The 24,469-nt window shown below is 41.7% G+C and overlaps 1 protein-coding gene and 1 long non-coding RNA gene across 3 annotated transcripts in view; one reads left to right on the top strand and one right to left on the bottom strand.

Annotated features, from left to right (window-relative positions):
• Positions 1-320: 320 nt before the first annotated feature.
• On the top strand, positions 321-24,078 carry LOC121189246. 2 transcript variants are annotated; one of them, XR_005894857.1, is made up of 8 exons: positions 321-773; positions 5,704-7,383; positions 7,888-11,110; positions 11,484-11,608; positions 14,718-14,995; positions 15,665-15,864; positions 16,286-16,376; positions 23,118-24,078. It is a non-coding gene; the product is annotated as an uncharacterized LOC121189246 (long non-coding RNA). The 2 variants fall into 2 exon arrangements; XR_005894856.1 differs by having other exon boundaries at positions 5,704-11,110.
• Positions 5,075-24,469, bottom strand: part of LOC121189245 (sodium/potassium/calcium exchanger 3-like) — a 61,565-nt gene continuing 42,170 nt past the window's right edge. Inside the window, exons 3-17 of the mRNA XM_041049179.1 lie at positions 14,838-14,914; positions 12,274-12,348; positions 12,085-12,169; positions 10,988-11,091; positions 10,252-10,326; positions 9,996-10,021; positions 9,816-9,869; positions 9,550-9,677; positions 8,963-9,123; positions 8,308-8,548; positions 7,881-8,047; positions 7,274-7,388; positions 6,457-6,569; positions 6,058-6,123; positions 5,075-5,849 (exon numbers count right to left, since the gene is read on the bottom strand). Coding sequence (XP_040905113.1) covers positions 5,700-5,849; positions 6,058-6,123; positions 6,457-6,569; positions 7,274-7,388; positions 7,881-8,047; positions 8,308-8,548; positions 8,963-9,123; positions 9,550-9,677; positions 9,816-9,869; positions 9,996-10,021; positions 10,252-10,326; positions 10,988-11,091; positions 12,085-12,169; positions 12,274-12,348; positions 14,838-14,914 — 1,637 coding nt within the window. The 3' untranslated portion in view covers positions 5,075-5,699. The remainder of the gene's footprint in view (positions 5,850-6,057; positions 6,124-6,456; positions 6,570-7,273; positions 7,389-7,880; positions 8,048-8,307; positions 8,549-8,962; positions 9,124-9,549; positions 9,678-9,815; positions 9,870-9,995; positions 10,022-10,251; positions 10,327-10,987; positions 11,092-12,084; positions 12,170-12,273; positions 12,349-14,837; positions 14,915-24,469) is intronic.

Here is a 24,469-nt window from a genome sequence, read left to right as displayed (position 1 = left end):
GCATGGTGTCTCACCAGAAAAGAGAAAGAAAAGAGAAAGACATATGCATGGTACAGATTCTAAATGTGGGCAGCACAGTGGTGCAGTGGTTAGCACTGTCACCTCACAGCAAGAGGGTTTGAACCCCGGTCTGAGCTCTTCTGTGCGGAGTTTGCATGTTCTCCCTGTGCCTGCGTGGGTTTTCTCCGGGTACTCCGGTTTCCTCCCACAATCCCAAAAACATGCACATTAGATTAATTGGCTACTCTACATTCACCCAGGTGTGAGTGGTTGTCTGTGTTTGTGTGTCGGCCCTGTGATTGACAGGTGACCGGTCCAGGGTGTACCCCGCCTCTCGCCCGTAGTCAGCTGGGATAGGCTCCAGCTCCCCCACGACCCTGACAGATATAGCAGTATAGAAAATGGATGGATGGATGCATGGATAGTAAATGTACCACAGCCCAGGCTTTTTACAACAGGCTTTTTACAACAGGCTTTTTTTCCCCTATTTGTTTATTTATTAACTGCTCAGTTATAGTTTCTGTAAATTTATTTCATTCTAAGTTTTCCCATATTGCCACCAGTGGACAGTGTGCAGGTGTTTGAACTCCTGCACACTGTCACCTCTATGTTTATTGAAAATGAATCATTTAGGCCACAGGACTTTGTGTCTGACTTTAAGTTTTCCCTTATTTTGCAGAAACTGTCAACACCTACGTGATGGACTGGCTCACAAGTTTGTCCCAGAAGATGAATCCTAAAGGGCTATACTGATCCTCTCAGCAGCCAGCAAGGTCAGATTTTTTACTTTTCCAGGGAAAGATCTCATTCGCACAGACCTTTACGGTGCCCGATATATATTAACTGAACAACCTGAAAGGGGCCATTCTGCATTATTAGTACTTTAACTTTTAATACCTAAAGTATAGTTTGCTTCTGTACTTTTTAATACTGTAAAAAGCAGGAGTATTAACAAAAGTATTAATGTCACAATGATATTACCTTCATGTGTATGACACTTAAATAAAAGTATACATTTAGTCCTTCGCTGTTATATTATGAATGCAAAAGTTTTGCTGAGACTTACAGGTAAATTTCTGCAACCATGTGGGAGTTTGTAGGTACAACAACAACAACAACAACAAAAAACTTACTACAGTAAAAGGGTTGTGTTACCTTAAGCAAGGACAACTTTATTAATGCTCAGGTAGCAAAATGATCTCTAAAATTACATTTGAAACATAAACACAAAGTAAACCATTCTGCTGAAAAGTTTCTTGTATAGGAAGAGGTAAAGCTTGGATCCGTAGAGAAACGCATCGTCTGCAAACACTCTCACTCTCCCTCTCTTTCATCCTATACTAGCAATAGCATGCAGTCATCTAGGATATCCAGTTCAAACTAAATCCAGTGCCGCCTTAAAACCCATTGGACTCTCATCCCAAAGTACATAGAGATTTACCATAAATAATTTATTCTACTGAAATATCTCCATGCGAGTAAACAAAGACCAACAGCTTCAGAGGTCTCAAACACATCGAAACAAAGGGGAGTACAAGGGAGACCTAGGATCTATGAAAATATATTCAACAGATATACAGATTAAGACAAAAAATATATAAATACATTTACACCTATTTATATACATATGTACATCAGCAATATATCACCCATGTGAATATCACAAATAATTTAGAAATCTCTTCTACAAGACGCGTCGTTTCAAAACGTGAGCGTCTTTGTTGTAGCTTGGTTAGTTTCAAAGACGTGGTACCCTGTGTTTGAGTTTCAGGTACATGCAGTGAATAGCAGCGCAGAATGTATTGAACCAAATAACCTGTAACATCAGTTGTTTTAATGATAAAGTGCATGATACAGATATTTTCCAATATATAGGATAATCCCGTTAAAAAAAAAAAAGCCCTAGTTTATAAAGCTACTGATAATACCTCAAAACACTAAGGGATAATTGATGTCTTGTAGTCAGTTATATATCTGTATCTCAGCCACGCTACCAAAAACGAGCAGTAGAGAGGTTGCAGCTAGTGATAGATACTGGCTTTAGACGGAAGTGCTAAAATACACAAACTACTTTGATTAAAATCACCAACTGCTGATATTGTGAAACTTAATTTTGAATGAGGTTGATTTTCAAAACATTAGTTAACACTTTAGTGTATAAGTCCCATGTTTTCCAAACAGTTACCTAGAAAGAAACTGATATTAAACAATTCACAACGTATGCAAAGTTTCCAGTTGTGCTGTACATGTTGAATGAATGAATGTTTCCTTGAGTTTAATGCATCCCTGTCAGCTTTTCCTTTCAGCAAGATGTTATCAGCTGTTTAAAGACAAACGTACGGAAGCTCAATTCTGCCAAGAGCAGAACAGAATTAATTCAATTTTTAGGTAGAATGAAAATAAACTCATAAAGAGTCATAAAGTTAAAAAAAAGTGGAAAAAGTCCCAGAAATAAACAGGTACCTTACAAAACATATAGTATTACCATGATAGATAATTCTTTTAGGGACACGTTCTAGGAAATTATTGGGAAATGATGGGACCTGTACAATGTGGCTGTATTCATCATATCTTTAAACCCTGTTACTGAAATCCAGTAACATTTCCAGCCAGTGTGACATGTGGATGGTAAAGAAAACATAATCATAATCATAATCACCAGTATCTATCTGATTTAAAAGACTGAGCTCACTATTAACCTGCTAATTCTGAGGCAAAACTGGCCCATGATGATGTTTGGAGGTGCAGAGCTCTGTCTGTTATTAACAGTCCTGTTCTGATAAGTTTGTGTAGCCACTGATAAATAAGAAAAAATGTTGCAGTGTTACATACTGACAGACATCATTTACAATTCGAACACACCCTTTTAAACTCTATTATAAATTCGTCTTTGATCATTAAAGCAGCATATTTACATATTTGTAAGCTCGTAGTTATTGCGTCACGTTACGTAGGATTCAAACACGTTTAATAAACCCTGTTTTCCGGTCGTATCACAGAGTCCTCCGCCTGTGTCTCAAATAAATAAATACGTTTGAGCTATAAACAAAAACGACATTGATTATTCGTACATTCAAAAGACCTCATTTGTCAGGGTTGATATTTTTATATGACTGATCAATAAATTCAAAATGCACCTGAAACAAATCAGACTCTGTTTTGTTTCGTCTTCCCCTCGGTGAGAAGAAAAAAACAAAACAAAAACAGGAGCAGGGCACTTGACATTTCAGATTTGTGGAGGAGAAGCTGACATTTTGATGGATACTGTGCGGGAATCAACAGGCTCTGACAGACGAGTGCTCGCTTTTACAGCAGTGGAAGTCTTTGAGGAAGTAAAGCCGCTTCCCCGGCGTCTCTCCACTCCCGTAGTGGAATTAAAAATCCCCCCCGTAAAGGTTTCACAAACCACATTGTACATGCTCTAAAAACTAGTAGGAATATTTATGTACCACAAACCTACCATATCTGGACAAGTCTAAACATTAGGCATTACAAAATACAAAGAAATCCTGGGATTAAAAAAAAAAAAATGAAGTTAGAACCCCTGTCCAGCCTTAAAGTGTTCAAGCTGAGATAAAAGTTCCTGATGCTTTCTTTATATTGCATCTTTACTCTAACTCCTACAATGCTACCACTGGAATACCTCCGCTTCCTCTTCAGGGTCCACATGAGGAGGGAAGCAGGGACATACGTCCACCACAGAGGAAAAGAGCTCGTCCGACTTGCTCGGCTGTTGTTTTCGGATAATGCCGCCTCTGTTTTTGAGTGTATTTTGGTCAGAGAAGAGACAAAGCAGTCCCTAGGTGGCAGTACAGACTATGACATCTTCTCACAACAACCAGACCCCCACCCCCCCACCCCCAAAAAATATAACATTTTGCTTCTTGAAACCTCAACATGATTATTTCATACAAACCTGCTTCATTTTACAAGGAGCCTATCCTTATAATCAGCATGCATCAGGAGGAACAGTTACAGTCTCCCTGTGAAGTTGTTTGAGCTCTTCAGTGCAAGTTTGAACTCTGGATTTGACATCCACACACACACACTCACACACCCACCCACACCCACGCACACACACACACACTACATACTACAAATCAACCAGACAAATACCCTCAGAGCAAATTGTGCTTGTTTGTACATGAGTGGTCACCTAAAATAGATCTTACGTGTAGATTTCAGTAAACCCGGGTCCATGAAGAAAAAAAAAAAAAAAAAAAAAGCAAGCCCATGTGTTTTTGCGACCTCCAGAGGAGAGATGTGCGTATGACATGAATAAATAATATATAGAACATCTGGGGGTGGGGCCGTATTTACAGAGGTGCACTATTTACAGAAGGAAAAGAAAAACTCTCCATAAAGCTAATTCATCTCCAATACAAAACATAGAAGCTACAGCTGTGTTACTGACGTGAACGGGTGACTGGATAATGCCCTGGTTTGGGTTTTTTTTTTTTTTTGTAGTGATTGTAACTGTTCGTCCGAAAACGTTCCAAACAACCAATGAAATTGGAAAACGTACGCAGACAGACTTAATCAAACACGTAGTGGTGAGAGAAATCGTCCTAAGACGATGGCGTTTGAAAAATGTGCTCATTTGCATCACAGATCCTGTTTCTCTGACTGAAAAAACTGCACCCTGTGGCCTCTAACGGCTCGACAAATCTCCATCATCTGCACCACAGCGCCAAACTGCACCCCTCCCCACCCATTTACATCATTGCTTTTAACAGTATTACTCTCAGCTAGTAGATCTAAAAGACGCACCTTTCCTCTCAGGGAAGGTTAGCAGCTAGTACACATTACAACTTTGACACCTAAATACAGGAAGTTTCAAAAGCAGTAGTCAGAGAACGTTTTTTTTTTTCTTTTTTTTTATGTGTGTGTGTGTGTGTGTTGTGGTTCTCAGTTCTGCCCTGTGTGAGGGGCTTTTAAATGAGTCCATCTCTGCTCCTGAAATCAACCCCAGACTCTGGTTATGAGCAAACACCAGAGAAGCTTCGTATTGCACTGAGCAGAAAAACAAGAATTAAAAAAAAAAAAAAAAAAAAAAAAAATAGAGAGGGAGCTCTTCACACAGGAAACACTGTGTGAATCAGACCTGTGTTCAGTGGTATTCTCTGTTCACGCCTCCTGTTAATCAGCTTTGAAATGACAGTGGACACCACCGTCTCTATAATACTTAATGCCATTTGGGATTTCGTGCAAGTGTGTGTGCACATTTGTGTCTGTGTGTGTGGTATTTTTTTTATTACCTCTTTGGGACCTTTTCCGGTATAAACACCGACCAGTAGTGTCGGGGACCAGTAGTCCTCATGGGGACAAAAGTCTGGTCCTAATGAGGCAAAACGTCTTTTCTGAGGTCAGTGCAATGTCCTAACAAGGATAGCTGTGCAAACTGTGTGTGTGTGTGTGTGTGTGTGTGTGTGTCTGTGGCGAGTAGTGGTGGGAGTATACCACTCATTTTGTGGGGACATAAATCTGTTTCCACAGTCACATTGTGGGGACTTTTTTTTTCGGGGGGGGGGGGGGGGGGGGGGGGGGCTTGGTTTAAGGTCAGAGGAACAGTTTAGGGTCAGGCAGGTTAAAATGAATGTAGGACAATGTAATGTCCTCTGAAAAGATGGAAACATGACTGTGTGTATCTGTGTGTGTGTGTGTGTCTGTGTGTCTGTGTCTGTGTCTGTGTGTTTGCGTCAGTCGTCCCGACAGGTCGGCAGGTTGACAAACGTGAAGATGTTATACTCGATGAGGCAGGAGAAACACAGGAAGATGGAGTAGAGGAGGAGACACATCAGACCCAAACGCTTGTCCAAAGTCCACTTGTTTAGGTGAACTCCAAGGACCTGATTGGACAGATTGGGACAAACACAGAGAGAGAGAGAGACAAGTCAGGAAGCTGTCAGAGGCTGAAACTGTAGAGATTCAGGATTCAGTTCAGTTATCATTATATCACACAGGGTATAATGAAATTACAGATGTCTCTTTATGTGAAAGTGTCCTATTACAGAACTTAATGAGTCAAGACATGTATAAGACATGTCATATACTCACGGTCAGAAACACAGACGCCAGCAGGAGTCCCACAGAGAAGATCAGGCCTTTGCTGTTCAGTTTGATCTACAGGAGGATCACGGGTGAGACATTAGCATCACCACCGGCACGTCTACGCCAATATGACGAAAAGGATGATGAACGAGAGCCGAAACAAGTCTTCCTGTCACCATGTTTGCAAACTCAAAGCTGCAGATTTACAGACGTTGTACCCAAACTTAAGTCCTCCACCGGTCCCCCTGATCCACTTCCATCCACTTGGCAGCATTAACTCTAACATCACAGACTGTCATAGGGACATTGTGGACGTTCCCGTACGTAACTGAGCGTGGACGAATCAACACCCTCTCTGTATATTTCGTTAAAGCTGGAAGAAGAAATGAGGAGCGTGGGACTTACGTCAGAGCCGTAGTTGATAGCGAGGGTCTTCAGGGCCCAGGGTAGACCAAGCCCAACCAAGATGTCAAACACGTTACTGCCGATGGAGTTGGACACCGCCATGTCTCCCATTCCTGAACAAGGGAACAGGAAAAGAAATGTTACAGAGTCTGGGAGACAGAGGTGGTGGGGGTGAGGAGGAGGAGGAGGGAGAGGAGGCAACATGTTTGGATGAAGGCAGGTCAGCCCCCAATGAGATCACTGGAACTATCTGTCCAAATGACATCCCGAATGAAACAGCGAAGCGACAGCGGCTACAAAGCGAAGGACGGACGGCTAACCTGCGGTGGCAAGCGTTCGTCTCCCAGTGAGCCTCCCCACGCAGACAGACAGGGCCGTTTAAATATTTGATGGCAGGAGCAAGAATAAACACAGATGAAAGGATGGAGGAAGGGACCCTGATGGGCTGTCTTCCCTCTGCACCACCCCTCTCACAACCCCCTTTCACAGCCTCACCACAGGGACAGAAGAGGGACAAAAAGAGGACAGGCCCACACCACCTACCCCAACACCCCCCCACCCATCCAAAAACCACCACACTCCTCTCCATCCTCTCTCTCTCTCTCTCTCTCTGTCATCTCCACCCCTCTCCAGCTCTTTGATAGTGGCTTCCCTTTGATTCTCCGTGGCTTCCATCGGGCAGCAAGGTCACGTGTCCAACTCTTTGTGTACTTTTTACACGTTAACCCGCTCGGCTTCGGTTTTAAAGTCAGACACACGCAAACAACTTTTACTACTGTCACTTTACTGTCACTTCCCGTGTTAAATGTGTGATTACCTTGTCTTGCCACGATGAGGCTGGCCATGCAGTCCGGTACGCTGGTGCCAGCCGCCAAGAAGGTGATGCCCATGATGACGTCTGGGATGCCGAGCGTGAAGCCTATAACCGTAACCTGAGACACACACACACACACAAAGACAGAAATGTTGGCTGTTAGATCCAGTGGCGTTTTCACACTTTGCATGTTTTTAACATTCCTCAGGGGCACAGGTGAAAAGAATCTAGCTAATCTTGACTTTGTTTGCAGTCTCTTCCTCTGCATCTATGTGCTTCTAAATTGCTCTTATTTCATATTTTCACCAATGCACTTCCTCCTCCAGATGCAGACCTTCCTCCCTGCTCCAGTTTGGTCTTCTTTTTCATTCTACATCAGCCAATTTTCTCTAATTTCACCCTTGTTTATACGGCTAAAGGGGAGCTCTATTAATTCCGCACATCGACTGCTGCTAGGAATATTAAAGATTTCACACAAATATAATTAACTTCAAAATAATCAAGTTGCTCAGGCTCTGGCAGAAAAGCATGTCACTCTATTTTTCTTTTTTGTTTTTCTATGTACATGTCTGTGAGTTTGCCCTCCCCTGTGTCTCTTCCCATCTCTCACCATCCAGACCATGATGTAGGAGAAGCCGGCGATCCACAGGGTGGAGGAGACGAAGGACAGCATGAACCAGTTGTCCCAGCGAGGCGTGGAGCAGTTGGGGACGGTGAAGTACAGGAGCAGGCACAGAGGCCAGGCCAGCAGCCACTTCAGCTTGTTACACACACCGGCTGCAAACACACAGGACACCATACCGTGTTACGCTGAGTCAGCACCCAGATACATGGGCTGCATGAAGAGGGAATAATCTGCTGTCTAACACCTAACCGGGCCCTGTCCACAGCTAAAACAAGTGTGGCTGCTAACACCTCTAAAGCTCCAGCTCTGGACATAACACACAGATGTGAGAGCGGCCCTGGTTTTCCAATTTCCCTCTTAGAAGGAAAACAAAAGTATTTCTAAAAATGCTGAACTAGTTTTTAAAACATACCTGGGCACTGGAAAGGTACAAAGGGTCCCTCTCCATCCTCTTCTTCTTCCTCTTCATCATTCTCATTGTTCTCGTTGTCCTCGTTCTCCGTCTCGTTACCCGTCTCTCGGTCATCGTGGCGAATGTTGAGACCCCTCTCTGCTCCGGACAGCCCGTTTTCAATGCCCCGCCTACTTCCTCCTTTCACCGGAACATCGGAGTCGCCATTGGTCAAAGTCCGTGTGTTGATTAGACGCTGCCTCTGTATCACGAACACACACACACACACACACCCATGCACAAAAACATAAAAGCACGAGGGGTTAAATTCTAAATTACATTCATACATTTCTACTTACGTCTGCTCAGATGAATTTCACTTAAGGAAACATTATGAAATGAAAAATAGAAAATATATATTTCTTCTTCAAGTGGACTTCAGCTAAGTGATGGACCAAAAGGTATGTTCGCTGCTCAGTAACAGGTCATGTCTGGCCTCCGTGCAGCAGCAGATTACCTTGTTAAAGACCCTGTCTGAAACGCTTTTCCCTCTGAGTAAAAGACGCCGCAGCTTCTTTTCAAATTGCTTCTTTTTTTTCTCTCTCTCCCTCTCTCTCTTTTTTTTTTTTTTTCAATCAGAAATGCAGCCGCAGCGTGCCCGTGTGCCCGTCCTCACCTCTGTGATGAGCATTCGCGAGGCCATGGTGAGGCGGGTTCTGGGGGAGAAGTGGCTGGTGATCATGATCCTCATGCCAGCCTCGGAGAAGGACAGCTGATGGGGGTACGCTGACAGCAGCTCGTCCACCATCAGCACTGACGGCTTCCTGTGGTGGTTTGCTAGAAGACACACACACACACACATATGACCACTACAGAACATGTCCATGCATTCCAGACCATGTAATGACTGTACATGTCAAACTACAGCAGAGGACCCCACATTAGGATTTGGGGTTTTTAGAGCAGCTGCTTTTATTCTTCCATGTGGTTTGTTTTCATAGGTTTTCAGGTGAAGCAGGTGTTCATGCTAGCTAACCTGCTCATCACCTGGTGGCACAATTGCAAAGTCCCTGTAACACCAGAGCCGGGCTGAACCTCCTTACCTGAGCCCTGAGCCATGTAAACTGTTTTCATATATAAAATACTGTTACTCCTTACTGAAAGATGTGTGTCCATATTGCAGTTAATCAACATTTTAAATTCAATATCTAGGCACTCACTGAATTATTGTAATGTAACAAACACACAGCTGGACGTGCGTACCTTTCTTCAGCAGAACAGCTGTAGCATCACAGCCGTCGTCCAGCTCAGCGTTACTGGCCGCTCCGTTCCTCAGACTGGACGAGTTCTTCTTCCTCCTCTCCAGAAAACGAACCACATGGGAATTCAACCTGGAACAGACATGGAGCGATCCAGTTCACCAGCAGTTCACGGCTTCATTGCTTAGGAGAGGACTCTTATTCATTAATTATTTGTCAGTCAATAATCATCAGTCCTGTAAGAGAAGGAGGTGTTTGAATCAAACTTACTTCATGATCAAAATGTAGACAAAATACATCAGAATCAGCGTGAGGGCCTCCCACCTGGAAGAAAAAAAAACACAGTTCGACTCAGTTTACCATGTGTACTTTTAGCAAACTGGAATTCATAGATGTCTCGTCACATTCCTTGTAATTCCAGCAATCAATGCTTATATAAATCTGACTCACCAAACCACTTTTTCATCGTATATGAACTGTAGAAAAGAAGAGAGATAGAGAGAGAGAGAGCAGTGAAAATCACAGGCCTGAACATGTGTATCTATACAGCTGTGGAAAACCACTCATTGTAAAAAGGAAAATATAAATACAATCAGATTTATCAGTCCAGCTGGTTGTTAAAGTGAGATGGTAAAACTTTTCATCAATCAATATAATGTGTAATGTTCATGTGACTGAGTTTGTGCTTTATCAAGCTGCTTCTTACCACTATGAGAGCAGAGATCGACAGAGTGTAGTAGACAGAGTCTCTGAGCAGAGGCCAGCAGGACAGACGGACTGTCTGGGAGAGAGAAGGACACACACACACACACACACACACAGAAGGAATGAAATGAAATGATGCTACAACTTGCAGACACTGAGCTCCAATTTCTGTCCTGTTGAGTAACACATCCCACAAGGTACTCACTGCTGTGCACGACTAACAAGATAAACCAACCAAGCTCTCTCTCTCTGAGTGTGTGTGTATGTGTGGCTCTTATGTAACTTGTAATCTAAATAGAAAAAAAAAAAATCTTTCAAGTATGTTTCTCTTTTCCTTGTGGGATTATAGCAGTGAACAGGACAGATAACACTTTCTACCACACACACACTCACTTCTGCTGCAAAATAAAAGCAGCTGTGATGAGAGTGTGTGTACTCTTCATCCGAGGTTTTTCATGTGAACGCCGATGTGTCGACTTAGGCGCGCTTGCAAATGGTTTTCAGACTGGCCCGAGGCAGACACAATCAAGCATAAAGAAAATTTGAAAGAATAAATATTGCTCGGCACAACATCTGTCTGTCTGCGTTTTTTATTTTTTACGTATGTATGTATGAAGTGGCCTTAAATGGTTTAATTGCTGCTTTTCCTCACACAAGCAGTGCTTAAAGTTCTTGGTAAAAATTTGGAAGAACATTACTGACATGGTCACTGTGTGTTGTGTTGTGTTGTGTTGTACCTGCAGGGTGAATATCCCACACACTCCAATAATGCAGAGGATGTTGAAGACGGCTGAGCCCACGATGGTGCCGACCCCGACGTCACCTTTAGTGATGAACACTCCTGCACACACGGGGACACAGTAAGTGATTACCACACATTACCAGATATTTGTTCATGTTTTAGACGTAAATCCTGTTTGGTTTTAAAGTTTTGGTGACTTGAAATGGTTCTGTAGCGCAGTGTGTGTGTGTGTGTGTAGTCAGCTGATCTACACTGATTTGCTTCTACAGTTGCTATATTAGCCCTGATTAATGGTAATGGAGTGATAATCAGTTTTTCAGGATTTGCAGTAACAATAACTCAGCAGCCATATGATCCTGTACACAAAGGAGCGAGGATCTGAAAATGAACAAACAGAGGAGGCTTCACTGTATGAAATCTGAACTGTGGAAGTCAAGACCAGGACCTGGACAGAATGGAAAAAAACTCATAAAACCTCTATATATCTGCAGGAGAGCTGCAGGAAGGTTCAGCTGACACAGGAGTGGGTGCTTCACTGTCCCACTGGAAACAAGTGCTTTGGACAGATGAAGTTAAAACGGAGCTCTTTGCACTTTGCCAACAGTTCAGCATGGAGGTATGGAAATATTCTGCTCTGGGGCTGAGTGGCAGCAGAATGGCAAACCTTTGTACACTCCACAACTACTGTTATAATATTTTCTGTCTTTAAGTTCATGTAATAAGACGTAGCAGAGCAGTAACGTTTGAAGAAAGGTTCATTTTTATGTACGTTTGCTTCAGGGGTTGGATTTACGGCTTTACACTTCCAAAATCAAGCCCAGGGACGTTCAGACATTTACCTCCAGCTGTCTGTGACACACCATTTGATTCATCCAAAGGATTTTATAAACTATAGATCTGTGTATTCTGTTATTTTTATTCATTTAGCTAAAGTTAAATATGGGAAATGATGCTATGTAGGTTCAGTATTTTCACAGAAACTACGACTTCCCACTTGTTTTGTGGTTTAAAAAATTCCCCTCAAAGGATGTGTGTGTGTGTGTGTGTCTGTGTCTGTGTCTGTGTCTGTGTCTGTGTCTGTGTGTGTCTCACCAATGACAGAGGTGAACAGTTCAGGAGCTGAGCTGCCTGCTGCCATGAAGGTCGCTCCCGCAACATCCTCACTCAGATGAAGACGCTGAGAAAGAAAAAGACATTCATAACAGAAATCCATTACTAAAAGTGTCCTTGTGTGTTGATGTGAGCTCAGTAGATGAGTAGTTCTGCGAAATATTATCTTACCTCACATATCTTTTCTAGTGAGGGAACAAAGTAGTCGTCACAGACCAAGGCCAGGGCGTAGAACATGTAGACTGCCTGCAGGAGCCAAAACACATACAACCTTAGCAAAATTCTGCTAAGGGCCACTTTCCTCTTACCTGAGCCATGTCAACCATTTTCAAATACTATTTATATACTATTTATATACTATTTATACATATACTTGATGTTATTATTATTACTATTTACTGAGAGATGTGCGTCCATATTACCCAGCATACCCTGCTAATTACCATTTTAAATTCAATATTTAATCAATATTCAAAGTCAGTCCATTGCTGTCTTTCTGACATTAGGAGCAGGACAGAGACTCTTATTGAACAGTTGCTTATATGAAAGCTGATCCATTGGTGATCCTTTGCTTATCGTGGTCCATTTGCACTGTGGTCATTTCATCTGTTTGCTTAAAATGCTCTAAGGTTACTTCATGCAAATTGCCCCAAATACACCAAAGTAAGAGCTCTTAGTGAAAACAAGCACATGGGAAATTTAAAATAAAGGTTAATCCGTTCCTGTTCTAAATAAGAGCCTGCTTCTTTCTGCCATTCCTACATTAGCAGTAAACATATTTGAGACAGACGGCTGAAACAGCTACACAATCATTTCAGAAAATGTTTTTGTTTACTATGTTTTTGTTGACATGAAAATAGAATTCGTAAGTGAACAGACTTCCACAAGAATGAGTGTAATTCCAGGGAATGACGTAACCTCTGTAACGCAGAAAGGGTGCGCTCTCTGAATCTTTAGACAGTCAGTGAGTGTGTCCTCAAATCACACATAAGCCTCTGCTCAGCATCTGCTAAACACTTCTGCACCACACTGGCAGCAAGCTCAGTGTGTGGCTACACTGATGTGTGTGTGTGCATGCGGATCTTTCTGTGGACAAATAATGTTTCAAAACCATTGTTGTGAGGACATTTTGGCCAATCGCCACAACTTTAAAGGGTTCTTTGAGGGTTTAGACTTGGTTAACAGTTTGATGTTACTGTAAACTCAGATCATCCTCCATTTTGACCTTTCTTGATAAATGAAAGTCATTCGTTCTAATTCCATCAGAACAACGACACAGTCATGTCAAACCTTCTCTCAAAACTGCTCCAACTTCCTTACCTCTAAAAGAAAAACTGCTGACACTCACTAATTAATTCCACTCACGTCTACTTTGTTGTTTTTGGAATCACTATTTAGTTGTTTCAAATTAAAAGCCTTCCTGCTTCTCAAAGGACATAACTAACGCCTTTCCTGGTAGGCTTTTAATTTGGACTGTTACGTTTCATTGATGGAGATCAATCAATGGATGTGATCAAAAACATGACATAGAAGAGTTTGAAATTGTAAATAAAAACAATATTTCTTAAAAAGTGAACATGACATGACTCTGTTGTCATATTAACTGTAAAGGTTCCATATTTTAGGCTGCAGGTTACAGTGAGTTCAGCATTATGATAACGTCCTTGTGTTCAGTGGCCCTGCAATGTGAGGAACTTGATACTTAATACCAATCCAGTGACTGATTTATGTGTCGCCACCTTTGCTGTGGTGTCAGAGTGCCACTGAACACATGTCAGTTGCTAGCAGTGTCTCCAAGTCAAGTCTGCATGAAGTTATTCTGTGTTAAAGCACTGGTCTGAAACTGGTTATAAGATATGATTTGGTAAAAATAACAATAGCACAGCACCTCTGTCCGATCTCCACTGTCTGAATGTAAAAGTGCTATGTGGAGTAACGTTAACGAGCTTAATTAAATCCCCCAGGAATGACTTGTTAGCTTATGTTTTAAATTCTCAAACTCTATGATTGCATCATATGGGGAGAAGCTAGCAAGAGATATGCATGGTAGGAGCTAATCATGAGCGGAGACAGAGTGCTCCTTCATGACCCACGATCGGTCCTTTGTTGGCAAGCCCTTCAAAATAAGATCAAAACACGAGGATTTAATGATAATGCAGATGCAGGAAAGTAAATGTGATTTCATGGAGCCGAGGCGTGTGGCTTGCACTCCACATATGCTGATAGTAACATAGAGCTGAAAAGGAATCTAAGCATCTGTTAAAAGTGGACTCAGTTTTGTACATCAGGTTCTGTTTTGTAGATTCTGTCCTTTTATTTTAATGGTTCTTAAATAACTTAATTCTACAGGATCTTCTGATGAGGTCTCAGTGTTATATACAGGTTTACCAGTGAGGTGCCACTGCAGTAACGGTCTGGATTTGTCTTTAGCTATATCATATGTGTGTGTTGTGTTTGTGTACAGTATGTATGGCGTTTTTATATTATTAGATAAAAGACAAATATTCACACTTTAGCAGCTGCTGCATAAAAAGCATTAAAGCCACATCCCAGCACAAGCAATGTTTCATTAAAGAGCTGTTTTTTTTTCTGATCTCTGCTGTTTTCCTTCTCAGGGGCCTTTTCCAGTTTGTCTTCCAGCGCAGTGTAACTGATTTAAACCTACACGAATGAAGAAACCAACAAGATTCGTCTCAAACAAATGTGTGCGATGCAGCGATGCAGGTGACACTCACACAGAGGACGTGCAGGCCCACCGCTCCTTCAGCTCTCTCCTGGTTGGTGAAGTAATCCCTGGGGAACTCGTGGATTGCTGCAGAGAGAGAAAAAAAAAATGCACAAATGCTGAATGAACTGAAGATACCCAAAGGGCGGAATGTCTCATCAACCCAAAGTAAGCCTAATTAAATAAATAAAATGAAGGTGGTAAGCATAGATGCAAGTCAAATCAATAAGTGAATTAAATATTCAGTGAGGAGGCAGATGTATAAACAAACAGTACAGTACTACAATACATAAAAAAAAAAAATCAACTGTTGAAGTCCAAAGATAAACAGAAGGAAAACAGAACAAAAGTCACGTCTCCTTTCTCACGATCAAGAACAGAGTGATTTTCAATTAAACACTGGACAAAGCTTTCTAAATGTTTCTCGCGGATAAACATCCCACAGAGAGGAAAATACAAAGAAATGAAAAGCTGAGACTCGCTGTCACTCTGCAACAATCTGGAGAGTCGCACTAATTTAAAAACATACAGCCATATTCTGTTGTCCTGATCAATAGCAGCCTCAAATCTCCCCCTTCCAGCTCAGTGCATACATAATCAATGGACACAAACAGAGGAAACAGAGGACAGGTTTGTTCTCGGAGGCACAAAATTGGCGAAGACGTGTCCAATGCGAGAGGATCAAAGACGCCCTGGTTTTCTAAGTTGTGAAATCGTCCAGATTCATGTGAGAACATTTTCAGAATTAGAATGTTAAACCTCTCTAACACTTGTCTGTGAGGTTTGATTGTACAACTGCAAAAACAAAAGCTTTTTTTTTTTCTTTTTTTGCACCAGTCTTCCTCATCATTCTCCTCTGATGTACAAGTCAGCTGTGCCTGGTAACCACCCCTACAACCCCCTCCTGGTCCACCGTTGTCTCCCACACCAGGCTGAAATGGACGGCTGCAGACCGTGAGGCTTGTGGACAGTCTGCTGCAGTGCTCACACTGTTCACTCTCAGCACACGAGCCCGAGATCAGTCAGCGGCTGAAAAGGTGAGATCAAACATCACCTCTGATATATGAGCAGACCTCTTGGCTCGCAGCCTACTGAGGTGAAGTGGCTCACGAGCGTTCAGTGAGTCTGAGTCCATGTACACTGATCTGAGGACAGTATAGAATTTAACGAACATGTTGAAGTTTCTCAAAACAGTTGAAATATATTTATTCATACAGAAAAACTTAGCAGTGGTAGCAGTGAGCTCTTGTTATTTGGACTGTGTGTGTGTGTACAGCTAAACACAAATCAAGCCATCAAAGTTGCTACAGTGTGTGTGTGTGTAAGTTGACTGACAACTGGTCCAGCTGTCAGTCAACCTGTATTTTTGAACCTGCGCTTTCATACACCTGTCACACAGGTGACAGTTCAGAGGAAAGAACTTGATTCCTCAGTTCTCTCTCTCTTTGCATCTTGTAGGGATAAAGATGAAAGGCTCCACCAGTGAAGGAAACATGGATGAAATTGAAGGATGAGGAATGCTCCCTGTGACCCTGTGGAGGGAATCTGAGTTTGTTTTTTTTGTTTTTTTTGTGCTACTAGGCCCTGTTACAAAATCAGCCAGGAGCTGCACTTTTTTTTTTTTTTTTTTTTTTCCCATGTTTGTACAAGTCAACAATGTAGGAAACAGCTGGGCATCACTGCAGAGTGCAATTTACTGTGGCTTTTTGCCCTTGCTTGTCATTCTCGGCACGTCAGACATGCAGCTATCAAATGTTTAGAACAAAGTCTGACCACATCTGTTCAGAACCAGAACAGAGTCTGATGTTCGTACTCCTAATGAATCACCCCACAGCCAAACCTGCACACAGAGTCAATCATTTGGACCGACTCAATTATTAAGATCAATTATCAGTTAATATAAGAACCGCGGGATGAACCTGTCCCCGGAGTTTGAATCCAGCTCTCCGCACATGCTCAGTGTGAAGCTGAGTGAGATATCACTCTGACACCACCCTGCCCCCTCCATCCTTGACCCAACAGAGGTGACACCATGAATTCATCAGTGTCTGACAGCAGCGGCCAATCACACCAAAATATGCCACATATTCAGTCACAGCCATCATGTGTGTTTCCTGTTGCATATGAGTCTGCATACGAGGGGCCAGGCTAAAAATAGCCTCAGCCCAGTGTGTGACTCTGTGTGTATTTGGGATTTGCTTGCATGCTCTGTGTGCGTGTACTATACATGCGCACAGTGAGTATGTGGGTGTACATGCTCGCTGTATATTTGTTTGCTGTGTGCATGTGTGTGTGTGTGTTTCATGCGTGCGCTTGTGAAACGTGAAGGCAACCCAATGTGCAGTGACATTCTCTCTCTCAACAGCCGAGAGCTTGTGAGTCAGGCGGCTTCAGCTTCAGCCTGTGCGTCCCAAACACAACACGAGCCTGTCTGCTCATAGGAACTGACAGCAGCACGGGGAGAGAGAGAGAGAGAGAGAGAGAGAGAGAGAGAGAGAGAGAGCGAGAGAGAGAGAGGCTGACGTGATGTGGTGCTGCCACTGACAACAGTGATTTTAAAAAAGGGGGCAGTTCATGGGTAACCAGAAAGGGAAGGTTAGAGCTAGGAATGAAAAAGCTTTACCTCCTATTCTATGTGTTTTATGGTCAAAGGTAAGGTAAGGTAAGGTAGAAGGAGATGGCAGCTCTTGTTTCAGGCACGTTCAGTTCAACTCTTTGAGAGATTATACAGGAAGTTTGAAGTCAATAACTGTTCTCTTTTGAGATAACAGAAAACTGCAAGTAAGGTCTGTCTGAGAAAATGGACACATGAGCCTTCATGCAGTCATCAGCTACCTTTGTCTCAAGGGCTCATCGCCCAAGGAGGTCCACAGGGACATGGTGGCAAAACAAATTTGGCCATTTGCTTCACCACTGTCAGCACCTCCTCCTCCATTACAACAAACAATAAAATACTACAATAAAATACCTCTGATGTCAAATTTAGAGTCAGTGCTTCAGTTTTATAGCAAGACTGAAACAACCAAACAGCCTGTTCCAAGATTAGTGCTAGACCCACAAACACAAACACAAACACACACAGACACACACACACACACACTGCTGTCTGTGAAACATGCAGGGACAAAACCGGTTACGTTCAGTCTCACAGCAGACACATATTGTATGCATGTTCGTACCCACACTCAGAATAATACATCACAAATACACACTCGTATCGCACATACACACAGACATCTATACATACTGATGAACACTGCTTTAGCCAATTCCACAGCCCCAAAATAATAACGACGACAATGACAACAACAGCCGGGATTTGTTGGCGTGACTGCTTCTTTTGGAGCGTCTGTGAGGACTCTTTGTGTTTTCAATTCACAGATCGGAGGCTCACTGAACCTGGCCAATGCAGGCATGGACACAGGCCAGCTCTGTTTCTGTCAGAGATGTGTGTTTGTGTGTCCCTGTTAGTGTGTGCCTATATGTGTATGTGTGTGTGTGTGTGTCGGGGGATCGCTACAAAGCTGCCCTTTCTCTTTCCTTTCACCTCAACTTGGCACTGATGCAGAAACTTCCTGAGGGAAGAACGGGCCACATACTGTGAAATATCTACTATTCAAACACACACACACACACATACAGGGGCGTAGTTCCTGTATATGTCAAATTTATGTTTCCAATCTTTTCTCCCATCTTATCTGATTCTCTCATACCAGAAATTGTGAATAGTATTTTCAAACTGAATCTCAAATGACCAGAGAGAAACACTGATTATTATAAAATTCACTCAAATGAGGGACATTGTTGCTGCCAGTAAACAGTGCGATAGTCTTCCTATATTCTGATGCACTATACAACATGGAGCCTAACTAAACCATGTTTAGGATAAAGTTACGTGCTCCAACAGCCAGTGACCTAAAAAAAATCCTATCCCCCTGGTAGGTCAGATCTTATACCCATAGGTTGTGAATTCTACTAGTTACTGTTAACCCTTCTGTTTTTGTTCTTTGTCATGGGACATAGTTCATGAATGGACAAATTCAGCTACAGACCAGCCTTTTATTTTCACCTTACACTGAAAATTCCTCGAACATCAGTATCTCCCTTTGATACAAGAACCACTGTTTCTAAATTATATACAGCAACAATCTGCAAACCATGCTAACATGCTCATAACAACAATATTAACACACCGATGTTAATTTTGATTCAATATCCAAAGAACAGTTATAGAAAATGCAAACACAACACTGTCATTGCTTTACTCGGTTTACTTAGCAAGATTAAAGTCTCTGTACAAAAAAAACTAATCCTCTCAATCACTCTACCCTGCACATGCAGACATTCAGGTTCAATATCTGCTGAAACTGATAAAAAAAAAAAAAAGCAGAGAAATGAGGTGAGGTCACCCAAACTCATGAATGATGAATCAGTGATTTCTCCTGTCCTAATAAGGCAAGCACAGTCACACACAGTCCCAGCATGAGGTGTAATCAGGCATAATGGGTTAATACAACACAGTAGCGGGTCTTTAACATGACACATGCCGTCTGACATATTTTGTATGGAAATCTTTTCATCAGGTTTTGCTGCCATGTTGGAATCTGTGTATATTAAAGTCCACCAAGTGAAATAACTGCACATTTGTATCCAACCCCAGCTGTGTGGACCTGCTCAGGTCAGCTGAAATGAAATTAATATTTCTGATTTCATCAGCTTGACACTTTAACTTGACAGTTTAAGCCCTGGAGAGGATTAGTGCATCTAAATAAATAAAGAAAGAAAGAAATATCATTTACTTTGAGCAGTACTTAGCTATATAGATAGTTTCGGTGTCTCTAATCCACAATAGCAAACAAGGACCAATTCTCTGATCTAAGGTTCCCGTGAATGCCTGGGCAGATATAACAAAACAATGTGCATGGTGAGATACCATTAGATAAAATGTGTTGTTTTGTTATTTGGGTGAACCAATCCTTTGAATCCCAGGCCGCTCCCACCCCCGTCACTTACGTAATACCACAAGAATTACATAAGAGCTCTGTGGCTCCAGTACAGACAGAGACACACAGAAAGAGAGAGAATCCTCCAAATCCTATACATCATTAAAGGGATCTGAGGAGGCTGCTGTGTTTTAAAGCGCAGCAGAAAAGACACCGCTTTATGCAGATGACAGATGGCTTTTCCTCCATCTATGACAAAGCGTGCTTAGCATCTGTTGCGAGGAAGTGATAACATACACATACATACATGCAGCGTGTAGAGGGAGAATGTTGTCAGATACAAACAGCAAATACAACAGCCCTGCTGTCACATGAAAACTGTGTATCTCTAAAACAGGAACCTGATTTTTTGTAAAATAAAGTTGCATTTTTGAATTTATTTAATATATATATATATTTTAAATATAAGGCCAAATGTTGATGAATTTTCTAAAGGAAAAACAAAAGACTGACCTAAAGGTAACTTACCGTACAGTATGTGAGGAAGTTATTATTCAGTGATATTTTACAGGCTGCATCAGTGTTTTTTTTATTGGCTAGTTCCCCATCAAACTTCCCATAACTGTCTTTATTGAGAAGTAGTGTTGACACATGGACATTATCACTAGAGGTATCACTATTCATTTTCTGACAAAACCTAATGCATACAATTACCCTCACTGCTGACATTCAACATTGTGATTTTTTTTTTTTAAACTTTTTTCTTCCTTTACACAAAATGCTTAATACAAAAATTAAACTAAAACTTCTCTACACTGACATTCATATAATTCTGGTGAAGAAAACTAAATCCCTTTGATTTTATTCTTTTTACATTTAGTCTAAAAAAATATGAGTGTGACCTCAAAAACCCAACATGTTTAATATGTATGTGTAATCATTAAATCTGTAATTGTCCTCTAAATGTCATTTAATCCCCCAAATTCTCAAAGACATTACAAAGGACATGTCCTCAGTGTTCCCAGTGGTAGCCATGACCCTGGCAACACCATCTCTCCCTTAAGAAAAAAAAACTTTAATTATTTATATTACTTTACTTTTTATATTTATAATACTTTATATTATTGATTATACAGAATGATGAATAATTCTAAAAGTGCCTCAATACAGTTTTTTTTTGTCACAACACTAATTCTCTGGAAAACACGTTCCCATGACGTGTGGAACAACAGATCCAGGAAAGTCTGAATTAATTGTTTAAGTCAAGAATCTCCCATACACAATCCATGTATCTTGTGCTTTACACTGATACAGTATAACAAACTGTATGTGAACCTCCCTCCCTCTCTCCAACACACACACACACACACACAGAGAGTAGTAGTTCAGTATTTGTCTTAATCTTAAAGATGGTATCGTTTAATGCACTGGGAGGTAAGCACAGCACTAAAACTCAGCCCCTGACAAAGTGACACTCTGACAGGGTTCATTTAGATTCAGTGTCTGGCTTTGCCTCATGTATTTATTCTCTGAATTGAGCAGCTTAAGACAGACACAGTCAGCACGTCATGTTCATGCACCCAGCAGCGGGTACCAGGGTGAAATATGATGTAAGTTTAAAATGTTCGACCCTGTGCCTTACGCCTGCTCATGGTTAGCAGTTTAGTGCATAAGAAGGCATGCAGCCACACACACACAAACGGCAGCATGTGGTTGCATTTATTTTCTGCCACAAGTGCTTACAAGTAAGTGGGTGGTATTACCTAACACGTCGGACATTCGTCAGCGGCAGAAAAAAAAAGTGCAGAAATTAAGAGGAAAACGAGGGGGAAGCACGGAGAGAGGTCGGCTGTATTTACAACATTTTCCTGTAAATCGCCCACTAACATCAGTGTTGAATAAATACAAATAAACATGTCTTTATAATAGCTCTTAATGTCTGCAGCAGAAAAAAAAATGTGCAGAAGAAAATGATCTAAAGAAATCACTTTAAAAGGAAACAGTAAAAAGGAAAAAAACAAAAACAAGAGCAAAGCAAGGAAAAGAAAATGGTGAAATGAGAGGAGCAGAAAGGCAGATCAGGAAAAAAGATTGAACGGCCCAGGCTGAGCTGCCCTCCACTCTGTTCCTCTATAAACAGCTCCTCTGAGTGTCTGCAGCCCCGGGACACAATTAGCACCAGAGGTGGCTCAGTCAGGGAGGTGCAGTGTTCAACACCAGCCCACCCTTTAGCTACACTAGCTGGGCAACTAAAACTTCTGCACTGCCCTGACTGTCAGTTTGGAAAAACTCAATTCAGCTCTTTAATGTGGGCTATTGGATAAAGCCTCATCTCAGTCAGACGAATTAATGGAGAGATAACTTTCTCAAGACGCATCTCAGGAATCTTAGCAAACACCATTTTAATTTTCATTTACCAAGCTGAGAGGATGGATGATGCCCATTTTTTAAAATGGGTTTTGTAACAGGGAAGTAGTAGCTGTGCTCATACGACTTTGCACTGACTGTCTATAATATGCTTATATAATAAGGTCAGAACTGGAGACAGAACTTCCTGGAAACATTTATAGAAATCTGTCCTATAACCATCACGTCCAGGTGCTTTACCAGCACTGAGAGCCTTAACCTCCATTTCCTGGACATCTGTCTCCAAGATAGTCTTTTCATTGTCTTCCAGCCAGTGGGAGGGGTGAGATATTTAAATTCTGATTCATACAGCTTAGAAGAGTTTTCTGGAAATGCCAGATTTATTTGTTTCTCTTCACTTATTAGGGATCCCCTGTGATCATGTATGGCTCATACTGAAGAGCTGCTCTCCATTTGTCTCAGTATAAGTGCGGTGATGTTCTATCCTTTATCAACAACACACATTTCCCTTCCCTTAAAAGCATCTGGTTAAACTTCCACTGTTTAGTTTTATGTAAATTTAAACAGGGATAGAGTGCGACAGACATGGGAGCGTGGTCGGATGTTAGGACGTTATGAATCCCTGAACCGATTCTCAATTCAATTCGACAATAACAAACTGGAGCTATTTATTAGTTACATTTAACAGGTCAACACAAACATAATGTCAAATAAAAGCTAATGTTGCTCTGTGTCTGCTGGATGCATAAACAGGCAACAGTTTGCTAACAAGTTCAGCACAACAATTTTGTAGCAGTGATAATATATGTCAGTGTTGTGTTTACTGCTCGATGCTAAATCGGTCCAAGAAATTACGATTAATTAGCTGCGTCTGATGTAATGAAATTCTTTTTTTACTAATGTTGCCACATTTTCATTAATAGACCTGGAATTATCTTCTGACGTGTTTCTGATTGTTTTTTTTTTGTTTTTTTTTTCAGAGGGAAAAACAAAGTGAGCAGATCATCACAGATCTCCGGTTAGCCTTTGCTTCTCTTCTTTTTCTCTTCTCCATCAGTGAAACCCAGCGTGAACCCATCTGAGATCTGAAGACTGACTCCACGGTTCCACGGTGCCCCTCGACGGGACACACCATTTAATCACCCTCCTCTCCACAATGACAGCTTCACCACTGTGACAGGCATTTAACGAGCTCCGGCCCGGGAATATGCTGTTGTCTGTCGTTCTGTATGCGTGCAACCCCCCCCCGTCATATTTCTGACACATAGAGCTGAGTAAAGTGATCTCTGAGTCGAGAGAGGGGAAAAGAAGGAAGAGGGGAGATTTAAACTACACTGCACAGGACGACAGCGTCGACGCAGGCTCAAGCATGTGTAAATGTGAGACAGACGCAAATAACAAAAACCACACATAGAGGGACAGAGGGAGTGATCATATCTGTGTGTGGAGGCCTGTGTGTATCCATCTGTGGCACATCAGTGACAGCAAGAGCTGCTTTCTGTTGCAGATGGAGAAAACTACACAACTTTTTGTGTGTGTGTGTGTGTGTGTGCCACTTCCTAGCTAAAGGTTACATGGTAATACTGGCATTTAATCGGTGAAGCAGCAAACGTGGGCAGCAAGAAATCAGAGTATGACCTGTGCTGACCTGGGACTCATATTATACATATTCACACAGAAAAATCAATATAATCTTTTGTCAATGTCTCACCTGTGGATGATGGCGTGTGTAAAGTAGGTGTCCAATATATTTCTCTGCCCCTATATTTGATCTGCCTCTAAGCTGTGTTGTTATTATTGTTGTTTCATTCTATGAAACATATAACTATTGTTTAAAAAGGTGATGATTGGCCTACATGTGGAAATACAGTCAGTCCTGTGATCACATCTTTGCATGTAGATGAAGCTCGTATCGATGACATACAGTATATTTTAAAAAGAATTTCCTACTTTTAAAAGTCCATGAATTTTTCATAAAGAGACTGTTTTGCAGTTAATTGTGCATTTGATGTCAAAAGCACATCCTGATTCACGGTCAAAGTATCATACTGTTTCATATAGTTAACCTTTCTGATGATGGCCAGCCGTTGTTTATAACTAGCTAACAATCAGGGCCCAGTGGGCCTAGTTGCCCAGCTAGTGTAGCTAAAGGGTGGGCTAGTGTTGAACACTGCACCTCCCTGACTGAGCCACCTCTGGTGCTAATTGTGTCCCGGGGCTGCAGACACTCAGAGGAGCTGTTTATAGAGGAACAGAGTGGAGGACAGCTCAGCCTGGACTGTTCAATCTTTTTTGTCCAATCTGGTCTTATCTTCAGTCATTCCACTTTACT

The sequence above is a fragment of the Toxotes jaculatrix genome, chromosome 11 (genome assembly GCF_017976425.1).
Source record: "Toxotes jaculatrix isolate fToxJac2 chromosome 11, fToxJac2.pri, whole genome shotgun sequence".
NCBI lineage: Eukaryota > Metazoa > Chordata > Actinopteri > Toxotidae > Toxotes > Toxotes jaculatrix.
Note: the sequence above shows the minus strand (reverse complement) of the source record. Positions and strands in the feature narration are given on the sequence as shown.